Source organism: Colletotrichum acutatum, assembly GCF_030867785.1.
Source record: "Colletotrichum acutatum strain CBS 112980 chromosome Unknown BDZ83scaffold_4, whole genome shotgun sequence".
NCBI classification, from domain to species: domain Eukaryota; kingdom Fungi; phylum Ascomycota; class Sordariomycetes; order Glomerellales; family Glomerellaceae; genus Colletotrichum; species Colletotrichum acutatum.
The window spans coordinates 798,032-813,862 of NW_026848998.1; the positions used below are offsets into that span (position 1 = coordinate 798,032).

The following is a 15,831-nucleotide window of genomic DNA, read 5'->3' on the forward strand; positions in this document are numbered from 1 at the left end:
GAGCCTCGAGGTGGAGAGATCGGGTGGTCGGCTTCGATCCGGGCGCAATGGAGCTTCGGGTCCGGAGAGCAACTTGTATTGTCCGGATTGCCCTTCTTGGGACAGACCCCTGAACCGTCCACTTTACTTTCCCACGTCCTGCTTTACACTTTGAAGGTCGAGCTTGCCAGATGAATTCAATATCTGGCAATGCGAGTGACAACAAAGCATCCTTTCCTGGGGCCTCGGCAGCGGTGGTTTGGTAACTTTGATGAGAACCTTGGAAAAAGGCGGGGGTTGAGTTCGCATGACTAGCAGCCTGGATGGCTGGACACTAGAAGGGTGACATGCAGCGTAGCGTTGCGATAACTGTATCGTCTTTGCCTGTTGAGGACGGCGCAGGCAGGCGAGCAGCGCTCTCGGACCTGGAAGGATGACTTCTCGACTGTTCGCTATTCCCGCCATCTGTCGATCTGGACCCAAGGACCGACCAGCCAACTGGCCAGAATAAGCCCGTGAGATATGTGCTTGCTTATTGCCTGCTTGCTTTGCTCACCGAGAGCTTCCCCGCCTCCCCCGCCTTTGTCAGAGCGCTGTTGTTGCTCCGCCGGCGCCATTGCTGCATATTTCCGTCTGGACAATGAACTGTCATTTCCAACTTCGCCCCCATGGGTGTCTCCGTGGCTATTCCTTTCTGTGTAAACTAGCCATGAAGCAGCCGTCCTTAATTCATCCTACAGACACTTGTCAGAGAAGGTTTGATGCGAGGTTGGCATCCGTCGATCTTGATGGCCCGAGACACACATGAAAGCCTCTTCGACAGGAATTGGAGACGGAGAGCTCCCAAAGTGAAGGGGACTAGTTACTAGCTGACTAAGGCCGGATCAACGTGCCTCAGTACTATCGAAAGGTGAGTACTAGTTTGATCTACTGAGCCTGAACGGAGAGCTCGTATTAGAGGAGGCTCTGTCTCGGTCCAAGGCAGATAAAGGATCTCCACGTGAACGAGTCAAGCGCCGACGGATTTTTCCTGTTTGATCTCAGCTCTTTGTCTTGTCCGACTTCAGCTCCATTCTATGATAAGGCCCAGCGAGACTCCAGCGAGACTGGGTACTGAAGGATTGCGTGCTGCGCGACTTGCGGCAGCGATTGCTGCTTCTAGTAAGGAATAGAGGCTCAGGTGACAGAGAACAGACACTCTCTCCCGTGGTCGTCGGTCGACCCGCCCCTCCTCCCATTCCGATCTCGAGCGACCACGCTGCCGGGCTCGCTAAGATCGGATGCGGTAGCTGCATGAGGTTGGGGTTTACCACGCGTTGAATAACGCATCAACTGCAGTGACTGTCTGGAGCTTTTCGCTTTCCCTACTGCGGCGTAACAGTATTTGCGCCAAAGGCATAGCTAGGTGCGAGACACTCTCGCCTTCTGGGCAAACATAGCACTGGACCACCCTGGGCCAATCCAGGCACAGGGTCTGGCAGACGGACAGGTCGGAGGTCGTATTCCTTGTCTTATAACTGAATCGCAGTGGAGGATGACCGACTGTCCGACTGACCGGCTATGCAACTATGCAGCAAGCTGGTGCTCCGGCATCGCGATTCGTTGCATGAAGACCTAGATCGACCAGTTGTCGGTAGTCGAGAGGGCAGGCCACTATGGTGACATGGCACGTCTGAACGCCAGATGCGAGTTCAAGCAGAAGGAATTGTGAGAAGATTAAGGAGCCCAAGAGAGGTCGATGACCAAGCCAAACCCCTATGACTGCTTATTGTCCACGTTTTGCATAGTTGAAGTGCGTAAACATAGGAACAATTTGCGGCGAGGCTCCAGTTCGCCTCATTTCGAGTCTGGTGTTTGCAGGGCAGTCCCCCGTCATGTGCCAATGGGCAGTGGTTATTGCGTCTTTGCCCAGGCGTGCCAGGGGAGCTCGCCGTGGTTGAAGGAGAGATTCATTGCCGGGGGGCGAGTGGGTGTGAATCCTGGTTGGCGAAGGGTGGGAAATAGCATGAGGCAAAGATTCGAAAGGGAATCGAAATGCGGATAGATTGGTAGCGCCGAGACCTCGTCGGTTCTTCGACTACTATACTGAAAAGGCGAAAGGGCGAAGGACGGAGGCGAAGGCGAAGTTGATGACTCGACCGGTTCGTCCAGTCAAGGAAAGAATATCTTGGACGGCACTAGAGACGAAGATGGAGTCGAGGCAGCGAGAGGTGAACGTGGCCGTGGCCATGGTTGTGGACAATGAATTGGATTGGGGCAAAGAAGGTTGGAGCAGCTTCCATTGATGGCATTGTAAGCTGCCGGGTCGCTATTTCGTGGTGGTGGCTGTTGACCGCCTCTTTCGAGCTTCTTCCATGGTCATGATTTCTCTTTTTTGCCGCCTGTGGCCCGCTGTGATGGTGTACTATGTAGACGAATGTGAAGCCAGAGAGGCAAGCTGAGGTGTCGTAGGCTGCCTGGCTTGGCTGAGTGACTGGTTTGCCTGGTCTTGGTGTATCTGCCTGCAGTGACATGTGAGCAGTTGTGGTTCCCGAATAGCAATCCACGGAACATGGATGGCGACGAGAGGCCAGGCTTGCTAAGCAGAGCGGTGGGAGGATGTTTGAACCTTGGGGACATCTATCCGCAATGCCACTACGCGGATTTGACACTTTGACATGGTCTTGGTTAGCGGTGTCTCGGCTTTCCCACAGCAAAGGCTATCTCTGCAAGCGTATACCTACTCCCAGCCGCCTCAGTCCTCCTTCCCCCGATACCTTGGCCCTTGAGGCAGTCGAGAGGCAAGAGGCAAGGTTCGATAAGGTAGCGAGCGGAACAAGCAGTTTGCATCTTTCAAGTTCACACCATTCGCTCTGGCCTAACAGCGCGGAAGCAGCTGCAGAAAGGTACGTTCCTTTTTCGTAGGTAGGTACCTTGTACTGCCAACCAGCCAACCAGATTGCTCCAGAGTCTCCTTGCCCCTCTCTTTCCCCATTGTACATTAGCCAAGTACCTCGCCTCTTGAGGTGTGAAAAGGCACCAAGCTTACCTGGGGAAGGCCAGCAGTGTCATGTCCATGACCCCATTGAGGGATCCCCGTCACCGACATCAGACATGCCATGCTATGCCATGCTCTCCGCGGGTGGGTGAGAGACAGCTGTGAGGTGAGAGCGTGAGAGCGTTAGAGCGTGAGAGTCTACCTAAGCTGCTAAGGTACCTTGCCTTATTGTTGAGTACTCCCCAGGGGACAAGTGGTGAACCGTGAGAATCTCAAGGCAGTTGCGAGAGTGACGACTGACGCTATTACCGCCTTTCCTGCCTTGCGGCTTGCCCGCCTTCCCTTCCCATCCCTCGCCATCCATCCCTCACTTTCCCACCATCCGAATTCCCTTTTCGGGCCACCACGGTTTCGGCCTCTTCATCTTTCGTCTGGCTCTTGGTACATAAGTGGCTCCTGGTCCCCCTGGTACGATTCCTCCCATCCCGACCCCCAAAGTCACCTGCGGAGAGCAAAGCTGTTTGTCTGCCGCACTTGAACAAGTCCCGTCTCACACACAGCTCCCGAGGGTCAAGACCTTCCACCATAGAGAGAACGAGACGCAGAGACGCACACGCATCATCCGCCTAGCCTGTCTCCACCTCCACCACCTCCACCCGCCCACTCCAGTTTCCAGTGTCCCATCTCTGATCCGGTCGCTCCTTCCTCGTCTGCTCACCTTCTTACTCCACCCGGCCACCGACCGCCGACCCCCATCATCCTCCAACTCACTTATCTTTCCCACTCCCCGACCTTTCGCCCTCTCAACCATCTTTCGCCATCTACCTGGACAGCTTGCTTTGTCCGTTTTTCTTTTCCTCCTCTCACCGACTCCGCGCTTTCAATCAACCATCAACAACAATCAACACATACCGTGTATCCGTCCGGTATTCCTTGAATCCCCGATCTAAGGAGGAAGACGCACCTTCTACCCCGACCGAGCGAGCCTCGTGCACCGTGCTACTTGGCCGCCTATCAGTGAAACATCCGCCAGAGCCGTCGTCCCTTCCCCGCCCGGCCGACCGCGAGTTCCCTCTTCATCCATACCCGGAGTCTACTTTCCATCCTTCAAAATGGCGTCCTCATCAGCAACAACGCCAGACACTCAGGTCACCCTGAAGATCAACTTCGACGGCATGACTCGCCGCCACAAACTCCCGCTGCGCGACATGGGACCCAGCACTCTTGAAGATAAGGTACGTCATTACACTCTTTCCGCCCTTGGTCAGATTGCCGCGCCACATCAACGTTGAATCGGGAGTTCCAATGTTAAGTGAGATGGCGACACCGGTATCTTGGCCATGAGGCGTCTGAGGCTCATCCTTGAAATCACACGCTAATTTAGCTTCTTGTAGGTGAGAGCTCTTTTGGGCGTTACCTCTGATGCCAACGTTACTCTTGAGAGGTATTCCGACTCGGCTGGTTCGTACATCACACTCGATAAACAGAACGTCTCAGTCTACAAGCAGCTTTACAGAGCTGCCAAGGCCAAGCAAAAACTCAAGCTTCGTGTCACCAAGTTGTCCGAGGAGAAGATGTCCCCCAGACCAGTATCAGTGGAGGATGTGCCGGAGTCCAGCACTCCTCTCGCTGTGAAGGAGGCGCATGAGCAGAAGCCGGAAGACGTTGTAACGCAACCCCTCGTTGATTTGAGGCAATCTAGCGTCATCGACAATGAGACCAAGAAGGAATTGCCTACAAGCGACACCGGCCTTGACTTCGAGGCCTCCATCCTCGCATCTCTGCTGAGAAGACACGCCAAGATTAACGACGAGGAGGTGCCTGCCGCTTCTGCAGATATTCCCGTTTCTGAGGGTATCACGGCTCGCGACCAGTGGTTCGCTAATGCTGCCGCCACTGAGACTCCATCACGAGCTTCTTGGGGCCGCTGCCCCGCATTGATGCACCCCAACACCAACTTCGCCGTGTGCTGCAATAGCTGCGACCAAACAGTTCCCGAAGCTCACTACCACTGCTCCACATGCGATGATGGTGATTTCGATCTTTGCCAAAACTGCGTTGACCAGGGTATCACATGCTACGGAGCTGACCACTGGCTCATCAAGAGGATCGTCAAGAATGGTCAAATCATCAACAGCACTACAGAGACGATTGCACCCAAGCCCAAGGCCAATGTCGAGGAGACGATCCCAGAGCCTTCTAGGGCACCCGCCAACATCAGTGAGCTCCTTCGTCCAGTCTTCAACACTGCGCTGTACAGCATGCGCACCTGCAATTGCTGCGTGACGGAGCTCCCGGAGTCTAGCTTCCTCCACTGCGCAGCTTGCGAGGATTTCGACTTGTGCCACGCATGCTTCGAGAAGGACTCCCATGGCCACAACCCCAAGCACTCCTTCATCCCCGCCGTCGAGGGTGCTCACGTTCCCAGCCACATTCAGATCAAGCTGGCTCCTGGCCGCAACCAGAGTCACAATGCCATTTGCGACGGCTGCGACAAGTACATTGCTGGTGTTCGCCACAAGTGCCTCGATTGCCCCGACTGGGACTACTGCGCTGACTGCATCGTGAACTCCAAGTTTGTTCACCCTAACCACCGCTTCGTTCCCATCTACGAGCCTCTCGAGGAAGTCCGCAGCCGTGCCGTCAGCCGCTCTGTGCACTTTGGTATCTGCTGCGATGGACCCCTGTGCGCCCGCACTCACAACGCACCCGCTTACATCTCTGGCGTTCGATACAAGTGCACCGTTTGCCACGATACTGATTTCTGTGCCAACTGTGAGGCTAGCCCTGCTAACACCCACAACAAGACCCATCCCCTTGTCAAGTTCAAGACGCCAGTCCGTCACGTCACTGTTACCACCACTGGCGAGCGCGGAGATGGACAGCGTATGCAGCAGATGGGCGACCGTAGACTTCGCCGCACTAGCTCTCGTTCTACCGAGACTACGGCAAACGCTTCCATTAACGTGCCCCAGACTGTTGTGGATGTGAAGCCCACAGAGCCGGCTGTCAAGGAAGAGGTTGTCGAGAAGACTCCTGAGCCCGAGGCTAAGCCTATTATCAAGGAGGAGGTTGTTGAGGAGACCCCCAAGGCTGAAGTCAAGAAGGAGGTGGTCGAGGAGAAGACGGTTCCGATTGTTGAGAAGCCCGTCTCCGAGCAGGATCTTCAGGCTGTCTTTGTCCGCGACACTGTCGCTGATGGCACTCTTCTGCCGCCAAACCACGTCTTTGAGCAGACATGGGTCCTCCGCAACGACGGTGATGTTGCATGGCCTGCCGGATGTTCAGTCAAGTTTGTTGGTGGCGACTACATGGGCCACGTTGACTCCAACCACCCGGCTGGTATCTCCGAGCTCGTTTCTGCCTCAGAGTCGACTGTCTGCTATGCACCGCTCGCCCCTGGCCAGGAGTTCTCTTTCAACGTTCTCCTCCGTACACCTGCGCGCGAGGGCAAGATCATTTCTTACTGGCGCCTGACGACCAAGGATGGTTTGAAGTTCGGTCACAGACTCTGGTGCGACGTCAGCGTCCAGACCACTCAGCCAACCCCTAAGGAGCTCAAGCAAGAGCCCAAGGAGATCCCCACTGAGATGCAGAGCAGCACCATGATTTTCCCCAAGCTCGAGAAGGAATCCCCGGTCTCTAGCATCCACCAGGAGGTCAAGGCCGAGTCTGCTCACGCGACCAGCTCAGAGGCCGAGGAGTTTGAGGACTGCGGCGAGCAAGAGGACTGGGATGCTTCTGACGACGGCTTCATGACCGACGAGGAGTACGATATCCTGGATGCCTCCGACGAGGAGTTCCTCGAGGAGCAGCAGCGGAGACTCAGAAAGTAAGGTGTCTGAGGTCTTTCTAGTTTCGCTTTACCACTGGAATAGGAGTGATCGGTGGTGTACTTGGGGGTTTGGGTTTCCTTGCATGTCTCATTTCATCAGGCCCGGGGTTATTTGATTTCATTTGGAACCTGGTTTTAGGAGAGCGAGCCGGTAGCTGGAGGTGGCACAAGCAAAGCCCGCAAGCCTTCTCAACAGCGGAAAACGCGAGCTACCGGCACCTCATCTTTCAGGTTAGGTCGAGGCGACGCTCGTTTCATGATTCTTCATGACAGATTACAGATTGGTACTTGTAGGTTTTAGGACGCAATGAACCGTAGCTTTAACAGCTTTTCCGAACAAGACATTGCTTCAAGAATCATCGGTGAACCAAGTAAATGGAGATGTGCCTATTATCATAACCAGTTCGTTCGTCTTGCCCGCTATTTAGTTTAATGTCTCCGCACGTGCAAGTAATCGCACCCCTGTTACAAGCTCCCATGCACACGCCCCTCCCAGCCCACCAGCGCTATTACCAGCACCAATCATTCTAGGACCCCTGGACAGGGGGCCCGAACTGCGGACAACTTTTGGATAGAGTGTCCTTAAGACTTTCTGCAGCAGGCTCTCCCACTTCACGAGTTGCGCCGAGAGGTCTGACCAGCGTGCGCGAAGCCAATTCTCGACAATCTCGTTCCTTTTCGACCTTGACGACTTTCTTTCAAACTTGCGATTCTGGAAAACAAGGCATGCGGTAGCGGAACTAAGTTTTGACGGCGAGCATTTGCAGCACGCCGAAAGGATTCGCATCGAGAAACCGTCACTGGCTTCGCGACCACATTCATCAGCGACGAACTCGAGTGCCCGACCACGAACAGGCGAAGGCTTAATAACCTCTCTTTGCTGGTTAAATTACTGGCTATAAACTATCTTTCGATTTACGTCATTTGAGACCGTCATGATGAACGGCTGGGACGAGAAGCAGCACCTGGACGACGACGCCTTCGGGGCGAAGGGCAACATTGTCAGCGCTTTCGATGCCTTTCGTAAGTTGCCAATTTCCTGACTACAGGCCTTTTTCCAGTGCCGCTGCCTTTCAACGTGGCGGGAATGATTGGCAGAATGGTCATGTGCTAACAGTCCTGTCTCCTTAGCCAAGGCGAAACCGCAGTATGTGACGCGTACCGCTGGCGGCGGAAAGTGGACTGTCGCGATGACGGTCATATCGGTCTTCCTCTTCTGGTCTGAACTTGGTCGCTGGTGGCGTGGTACCGAGACGCACACTTTTGCCGTCGAGAAGGGTGTACTGCACGAGATGCAGATCAACATGGATATTGTCGTGCGCATGCACTGCGATGACCTTCACATCAACGTTCAAGATGCGGCGGGTGATCGTATCCTCGCAAGCAGCATGCTCAAGCGCGACAAGACGAACTGGTCGCAGTGGGTGGACAGCAAGGGAATCCACCGCTTGGGAAGAGACAGCAAGGGCAAGATTGACACCGGCGCCGGCTGGCAAGAGGAGGAGGGTTTCGGGGAGGAGCACGTTCACGACATTGTGTCGCTCAGCAAAAAGAGGGCCAAATGGGCCAAGACACCTAGGCTCTGGGGCGACGGCGACAGCTGCCGCATCTACGGCAACCTTGATGTGAACAGAGTGCAGGGTGACTTCCACATTACCGCCAGGGGCCATGGCTACATGGAGTTTGGAGAGCACTTGGATCATGCCGGTAAGTTGATCATCTTGGGCTTGAATCTTAACACTTGGCTTACAATTCCACGCAGCTTTCAACTTCTCGCACATTATTTCGGAGATGTCCTTCGGTCCATTTTACCCCTCGCTTGTGAACCCCCTGGATCGCACGGTCAACCTCGCCAGGATCAACTTCCACAAGTTCCAGTACTACTTGTCCGTGGTTCCCACCGTCTACTCTGTCGGCCATTCGTCGTCCAACCTCATTTCTACGAACCAGTATGCTGTCACCGAACAGAGCAAGGAGACCGACGATCACAACATTCCCGGCATCTTCTTCAAGTACGATATTGAGCCCATTCTTCTATCCGTGGAAGAGTCCAGAGACGGCTTCCTCCAGTTCTTGATGAAGATTGTGAACGTCATCAGCGGTGTTCTCGTTGCCGGCCACTGGGGTTATACCCTCACCGAATGGTACAAGGAGGTCATGGGCCGGCGGAGAAGAGAGAGAAGCGAGGGCTTCATTGGTACGAAGAGCTCAGAGTACGATCAGTAGAGCAGCAGCGTGGGGCATCAACAGATGGGAACACAGTGACATAGGAGTTCAAGGATTGTGTATAGATAAGCATTTGGGATAGGGGAAATTGTTTTTTTTTGCATTGTTCATACCGTCAAGACTTCAGCCAGCAGAAAGTTGACAGGCCATAAGTTCACAATGAGTTTACTTTTTTTATTGGTGACATGACCACCGAAAGTGAGCACCTCGGCGACGCGGCTCCGAGCTGAACCGTCCGGGTTGACCGTGCAGGTTGACTGTGCAGGGGGATTACCTCGGCGCAGCTATTCCCGGCGTAGTTTTCGGAGCGAAGCCGGCAGAGCAGGGATGGAGCCTATGACCTCCACTAGGTGTAAACTTCCCCCGGACTCATACACCGGCTTTTCAATTGAGTCTTTCCAATTGGATCCTATGTGCCGATGTCGCCAACAGTCAACCCAAAAAATTCCACATCACACCCCGCCACCAAGTTCGACTCACAGTAACCTGTGAGAGGTGCTCAGTGACGATGGCACCAATTGAGCTCGCCAGTCGATCAGGAGGCGCCGCGAGGGTAAGGATCAATTACATTTCAATCAGTGAGAAGAGAAAAGAGAGAACTGACGAGATTGTAGCGGCTTCTGACTCGCACGCGACCATGCCTTTCCGCATCCTCGAGCCTGCCGATTAGAAGGACATTCGCGACCGCCCAGGACGTCGAGCAGCAAGACGCTGAGATGCGCAAGCTGCTCCCCAAGTCCATTAAGCCCAATACGTACCGCAGACTTCACGACAACCTCCTCAAGGTCCGTCATGTCCTCGGACAGCAGCGCCTTACCCTCGCCGAAAAGATCCTGTACAGTCATCTGGACAACGTCGAGGACTCGCTTCTCACGAACACGGACAATGGACGCAACATTCGCGGCAGTGCCAACCTCAAGCTGAACCCGGACCGAGTCAACATGCAAGACGCATCGGCACAGATGGCGCTGTTGCAGTTCATGTCCTGCAACCTTGCGAAGCCTGCGATTCCTGCCAGCATCCACTGTGACCACTTGATTGTGGGTTCCAAGGGCGCCGAGAGCGATTTGACGGACGGTATCAACGTGAACAAAGAGGTGTTTGACTTCCTCGAGTCTGCCGGACGCAAGTACGGCATGGACTTTTGGCCCCCTGGTGCAGGCATTATCCACCAGACGGTTCTGGAGGTTTACGCTCTTCCCGGCATCATGATGTTGGGAACCGACAGCCACAGCCCTAACGCTGGTGGTCTTTCTACGATTACTATCGGAGTTGGTGGTGCCGATGCCGTGGAGGCGCTTGTCGGTGCTCCTTGGGAGCTAAAGGCCCCTTGTGTGCTCGGTGTCAAGCTGACCGGCAAGCTCAACGACTGGGTGTCCCCCAAGGACGTTATCCTCAACCTGGCCGGCAAGTTGACTGTGCGCGGCGGAACCGGATTTATCGTTGAGTATTTCGGCGAGGGTGTTGAGACTCTTAGTGCTACCGGAATGGCCACCATCTGCAACATGGGTGCCGAGGTCGGCGCTACGACCTCCATCTTCCCCTACACGGCCGCCTCTGAACGCTACCTCCTCCAAACCCGCAGACAAGCCGAACACAAGGCGCTGGATGCGTACAAGAAGTGGTCAAGTTTCAACTTCAGAGCCGACGAGGGTGCCCACTATGACCAGGTCATCGAGATCAACCTTTCCGAGCTCGAGCCCCACATCAACGGCCCCTTCACCCCCGACTTGGCCACTCCCCTGTCCGCCTTCAAAGAGACCATCCAGACTGAGGAATGGCCCGAAGTCCTGTCCGCCGGTCTTATTGGCAGCTGTACCAACAGCTCCTACGAGGACATGACCAAGGTCGAGAGCATGGTCAAGCAGGCTGAGAAGGCCGGCTTGAAGCCCAAGGCACCCTTCTACATCACCCCCGGCAGCGAGCAGATCCGCGCTACTCTGGAGCGCGATGGCACTCTGAAGACTTTGGAGGGTGCTGGAGGCATCGTTCTCTCCAACGCTTGCGGCCCATGCATCGGCCAGTGGAAGCGTCAGGACGACATCCCCAAGGGCCAGCTGAACGCCATCCTGACCTCGTACAACCGTAACTTCAAGGGTCGCAACGACGGCAATCCCGGCACCATGAACTTCCTCGCCTCCCCTGAGATCGTCACCGCCATGGCCTACGCCGGCGCAACCACCTTCAACCCCATGACGGACAAGTTGCAGACCCCCGACGGAAAGGAGTTCAAGTTCGAGGCTCCTCGCGGCCTGGAGAACCCCAAGACCCCCTTCGAGTCCGGCGTCGCGTCCCTCCAGTCCATCTCGCCCGACGAGCCCAACGCCGACGTCAAGATCGCCATTGCCCCGACCTCGGAGCGTCTCGCCTTCCTCGAGCCCTTTGCGCCCTTCCCCGAGAGCGACCTGAGCGGCCTCAAGGTCCTTGTCAAGGTCACTGGAAAGTGCACCACCGACACCATCTCGGCCGCTGGCCCCTGGCTCAAGTACAAGGGTCACCTGCCCAACATCAGCACAAACACGCTCAACACGGCCGTGAACAAGGAGACGGGCGAGGTCAACGCCGCCTACGACGTCGACGGCACCAAGCACACCATCCCCGAGCTCGCGCAGCTGTGGAAGGAGCGCGGACAGGAGTGGCTCGTCGTCGCCGAGCACAACTACGGCGAGGGTAGCGCGCGCGAGCACGCCGCCCTGCAGCCGCGGTACCTCGGCGCCCGCGTTGTGCTGACAAAGTCGTTTGCGCGCATCCACGAGACCAACCTGAAGAAGCAGGGCGTTGTGCCCCTGACGTTTGAGAACGAGGCCGACTACGACAAAATTGCGGCGTGCGACGAGGTCAGCACCGTCGGTCTGTACGAGATGCTCCAGAACGGCGGGCAGGGCAAGGTGCAGCTGCTTGTCAAGAAGAAGGACGGCTCCGAGGTGTTGATCCCGACCGCCCACGCCGTTACCAAGGACCAGGCTGGATTCATCCTCGCGGGTAGCGCTCTGAGCATGCTTGCCAAGCGTAACCAGGCTTAAAGAGTATGTTTGATCAGAAGATTTTGCGTTTTCTTGATGATCAATGGGACTTGGAAATACTGGCAACCATCTGCTATGTTCGAACCACATTTTGATTTCCTTCCGGGGGCTCTCTGTTCTCTGTCTTTTTTCTTGTATGGGTCTTGTGGTTTCTACAAAAGGCGAAAAGAGGTGAAGACAAAAATTTCTGACGATTGTATATGTCCCGCAGCGTCATTCTCCATTTCCGGGATATTTTAGAGCAGCTAGGGCGTGTATTACAAAAGAGAAGATGATTCGAGAATTGGTCTTTTGCTGGAACCGTATTCAAGCAACCGGCCAGCGTATGAAGTGAGTATTACGCTTGAGTTACCTACGACAATGCTTGTGATCATTGGTACTATGTAGCTACTTCGATTGGGTCTCTTCCTCGACTAGTCCCCTCTCTGCCTTTGGCTATCTTTGATTGTGGAGGAGAATCCCAAGGCAACTCTGATTCGTCACAGTGTAACGCTTGCGTCAAAAACTAGCTTTCCTCGCTCGCGGGGTATAGGCTATCAACGTTGCCTATACGGGATGCCAAACTCTCATGATGTGAAATTACCTTGCCCCAAAACCCCGTCAGCTAAGTAAGTAAGTTCATCCTGGTTAGACGAAGTCTTCGGTATCCAATTGCTGTTCACTCGCACAGAGAAATAGCCGCTCCCGAGAAGGATAAAAAAAAAACCTTCCCCTTGACGCGTAAAGGGCAAGACTAATCCGCATATTGTCGGTCTGCCTCACGAGCAGTTTCCTATTTAGAGCAGGCTTGCACTGAGGATCAAGGCCAACATTTCGAGATGCGTTGGACAAACGACGATACAGAGAAACATTGATAATTCACTTCCGGAGCCAGAATGCCAGCGCCGAGATGTTTCCGGTTAACATCGGGCGTTTAGCTCAGTGGTAGAGCGCCCGCTTTGCATTCCTTCAGCGTCTGCGGGAGGCCCAGGGTTCAATCCCCTGATCGTCCAAATTTTTGCCCACTGGTGCAACTTTATCTACCAAAAGTTTCTTTTTTGACTTCATTCATCTGGACATCGACGCTTTCAGAGAAGAGTGATTCGCTCGCGGGCCACGCCGTCGAATAGCTTCATCTCGCTCGTCTTTTTCAAAGCCCCTGCTCGGAACGACACGCCAACCCGCCTGAACATGTCAGTCCCAGGTTCTATCCTCTCGAGGACGATGAAGCCGTGATACGGATGAGCATCGCCCTTATTCCATGTCTTTCCCACGAGCAGACAGGAGTACCGCTGACCTAGGGCAACGGACCCTGAATAGTCGCAGATCATAGTGTACCTGATCGCTCCCGCCCTCACGAGGTCGTATCTGACGCCTTCCGTAAACCCCATCATTGAATCTCCGTCCTGTATCTCTGTAGTTGCAATCTCAAGGTCGTGTACTATGGCCCCCTGAACCACGATCTTGGCTCCCTCGCAAACTTGACCGTAGATATCCTCCGCCATGAGAGGTTCTACCTGGACATCCAACACATCCAAGTCACCCTTGAAGTGAGACATGGGATGGAACATGATGGGCCCCTCAATGGCCGCCCAGCTCCAGCTCGGCGCCCTCCATTTCCCAGGCTTTCGCGAGACGGTCTCCGGGTTGCGCCAGTAGTCGTCGTCCGCCGTCCAGAGCAACTGCGTCGCAAAATCACCTTCCCATAAACCGGCAATGTACCGGTTCCGTTGCTGCCCTTGTCTGTAAACATCCTCGTGCATCATCTGGAACTGCTTCGCCATCCCAGACAGCGCCGGCAGCCGGTCCGCCTCAAAGCTGATGGACCGCTCCGAGAAGAGCTGAACGACCTGCCGCCACTGCAGGTACGCCCTCTCCGCCGACGACAGCGCCCGAAACAGCTCCGGCGAGCGGAAACACCGCACCGACTCCTCGTCCAGCTCGACGGGCTGGTCGCGGCGGCAGGCGCAGGAGCGCGACGTGTTGCACTCCCAGACGAGCTCGTTGGTCGTGTAGTGCAGCGTTCTGTTGGACAGGATCGCCTCCTGGAGCGTCCAGGCGCGCTTATTGATGGGTTCTCCGTGCGCGCCCTCCGCCTCGATCGTCCGGAGGAGGACGGTGATGTCGTTGTGTTTTCTCTTGAGCTCGTCGCGGACGTAGACCGGCCGCACGCTGTCTCCAAGCTCGTCGAGATGCTGCGGCGGGGCGCCAAAGGCCTGGGCTGCAAAGACGCCGACGCCGCTTCCGTCCGCGTGGTCTACGGAAATGGTGACTGTCGCGTTGGAGTAGACTTCGCACATCCGGCCCGCTTCCCGGGCCCAGTCTTGGGCGTCGCCTTGCATGATGCAGAGGGCGTCGATCCAGAGGTACCGCAGCCCAAGGTTTCTGGTGATGGTGACGGCGTCCCGCAGGGTCGGGGGCATTTCGGCGCATGGCATGGCCTCTTGGTGCGCGGCGAAGTTGAGGCGGGTTGTCTTGAAAGCCGGGTGGGATGCTGGGTCGCCCCAGCAGTAGCTTAACGCTGCGTATGCGCCGGAGGCATCGCGGGACTCGACAAGGTGCGGCTCGTGGACGCCTCCGCTGGTGCCGACATCGATTACACGGGTCGGTAGAGTCGAGGCTGATGCTGGTTGTCTGCAGGATGGGTGGTTTGCGAGGCAGTCTTGAAGCCATGATGATGCTAAGGTGAGACTGACCGGCGAGGACGAGTGGGCCTCTACTTCCTGAGCTGGACCGATGGTCGGATGGCATGCGCCATGGTCGTCTGTTTATATCGTGAATGAGTTTGAACGAGAGATATCTTCAAGTGATGGGTTAACGTAGGAGGTTCTATCTAACCTTGTCGCGAGAAGAGCTCTAGAGCAATGTTATCTTGTCCCCAGCCCGACACGGAAATCTGGAGCGGGGTGCCTGGTGCGAAGCGCACCTGCAGCAGTCCAGATACATCCTTGCCGCCGGGCTCGTCTAAGTTCTTCTTGCGCAGACGCAGCGCAGCCCAGAGGAGCTGGCAGGACTGGCATGATGTGGTCGCTGCCGATCGCTGGAGGTCGTGAAGTTCGATGAACTTGGCCATGCGCTGATTCGCGGCGAGCTTCTGGCCCTTGACCTCATCCGCACCGAGGTTGGAGCAGACTGCGCAGTTCATCTTCCGCGACTTTCCTATAATATCTTATCGTATGAATACGGAAATATTCTGGGACAGTTGCCAGTCCTTTGGGTGGTTGACTTGACTCGTCTTGGCGTAAGCGAAGTTACTTAAGCATGCATAGGTAGTCCTCTTTTTGAAGACTACCTATCTCTGTCTCGAGTGCATGATCTTGGGAATGTGCCTCTGAGAAGAGCAGACATGCAGACCGAACTTTCAACTCTTGGGTGGTGGTTTGTCACTTTTGACGACCTTGTGAAGGCTTTTTAACCCGCTGAACGACAAATTCATTGTCTTTTTCGAGGCCGTAACGTTCGCAAGGCATGTCCTAGACGAGGTAGCAGGGCTCTTCGAATTGAACTATCTTAGATAGCTGAAAACCTTGGCCTAATGATGAGATGTGGAATGGCGTGCTACTTGTGTTTTGAGAATCCTCGTGAGTGATCACCCATACGATACTCCGGAAGTCAAGATTCATGTGAGAATAGACACCGGAGGTGGCAGAAGACTGTTTCTCTTCCAAATACTCAGCGACTAGGTAAGTCGAACATCATAGATAGCAAACTGATAACCTGGCTGCAGCGAGATGTCTATTGATGACAAGGAACTGCAAGAGGCTTCAGTACAATAACCATAATAACAAGCCAGCAGTCAAGTCCATGGCAAT

The 15,831-nt window shown here is 55.1% G+C and overlaps 5 protein-coding genes and 1 non-coding gene across 6 annotated transcripts; 4 read left to right on the top strand and 2 right to left on the bottom strand.

Annotated features, from left to right (window-relative positions):
* Positions 1-2,089: 2,089 nt before the first annotated feature.
* BDZ83DRAFT_298607 (uncharacterized protein) lies at positions 2,090-3,010 on the bottom strand. Its single transcript, XM_060502232.1, has 2 exons — positions 2,703-3,010; positions 2,090-2,629 (listed from the first exon to the last, which is right to left on the bottom strand). The coding sequence occupies exons 1-2, from the start codon at positions 2,806-2,808 to the stop codon at positions 2,157-2,159; spliced, it is 579 nt and encodes a 192-aa protein (XP_060371190.1). The 5' UTR covers positions 2,809-3,010; the 3' UTR covers positions 2,090-2,156.
* A 1,058-nt stretch (positions 3,011-4,068) lies between these two features.
* On the top strand, positions 4,069-6,792 carry BDZ83DRAFT_565640 (uncharacterized protein; the record flags this gene model as incomplete). Its single annotated transcript, XM_060503779.1, has 2 exons — positions 4,069-4,191; positions 4,351-6,792. The coding sequence occupies 2 exons, from the start codon at positions 4,069-4,071 to the stop codon at positions 6,790-6,792; spliced, it is 2,565 nt and encodes an 854-aa protein (XP_060371191.1).
* Positions 6,793-7,341: 549 nt separating this feature from the next.
* On the top strand, positions 7,342-9,198 carry BDZ83DRAFT_600086 (endoplasmic reticulum vesicle transporter-domain-containing protein). The gene is made up of 3 exons (XM_060507018.1): positions 7,342-7,814; positions 7,923-8,498; positions 8,554-9,198. The coding sequence occupies exons 1-3, from the start codon at positions 7,727-7,729 to the stop codon at positions 9,015-9,017; spliced, it is 1,128 nt and encodes a 375-aa protein (XP_060371192.1). The 5' UTR covers positions 7,342-7,726; the 3' UTR covers positions 9,018-9,198.
* A 327-nt stretch (positions 9,199-9,525) lies between these two features.
* BDZ83DRAFT_565443 (aconitate hydratase) lies at positions 9,526-12,040 on the top strand (the record flags this gene model as incomplete). The annotated part of the gene is made up of 2 exons (XM_060503755.1): positions 9,526-9,570; positions 9,632-12,040. The coding sequence occupies 2 exons, from the start codon at positions 9,526-9,528 to the stop codon at positions 12,038-12,040; spliced, it is 2,454 nt and encodes an 817-aa protein (XP_060371193.1).
* Positions 12,041-12,947: 907 nt separating this feature from the next.
* BDZ83DRAFT_t19 lies at positions 12,948-13,032 on the top strand. The gene has a single exon. It is a non-coding gene; the product is annotated as a tRNA-Ala (tRNA).
* Positions 12,948-15,194, bottom strand: BDZ83DRAFT_600090 (heterokaryon incompatibility protein). Its single transcript, XM_060507019.1, has 2 exons — positions 14,858-15,194; positions 12,948-14,783 (listed from the first exon to the last, which is right to left on the bottom strand). Exons 1-2 carry the CDS (start codon positions 15,162-15,164, stop codon positions 13,108-13,110), a joined length of 1,983 nt encoding a protein of 660 aa, XP_060371194.1. The 5' UTR covers positions 15,165-15,194; the 3' UTR covers positions 12,948-13,107.
* Positions 15,195-15,831: the final 637 nt, after the last annotated feature.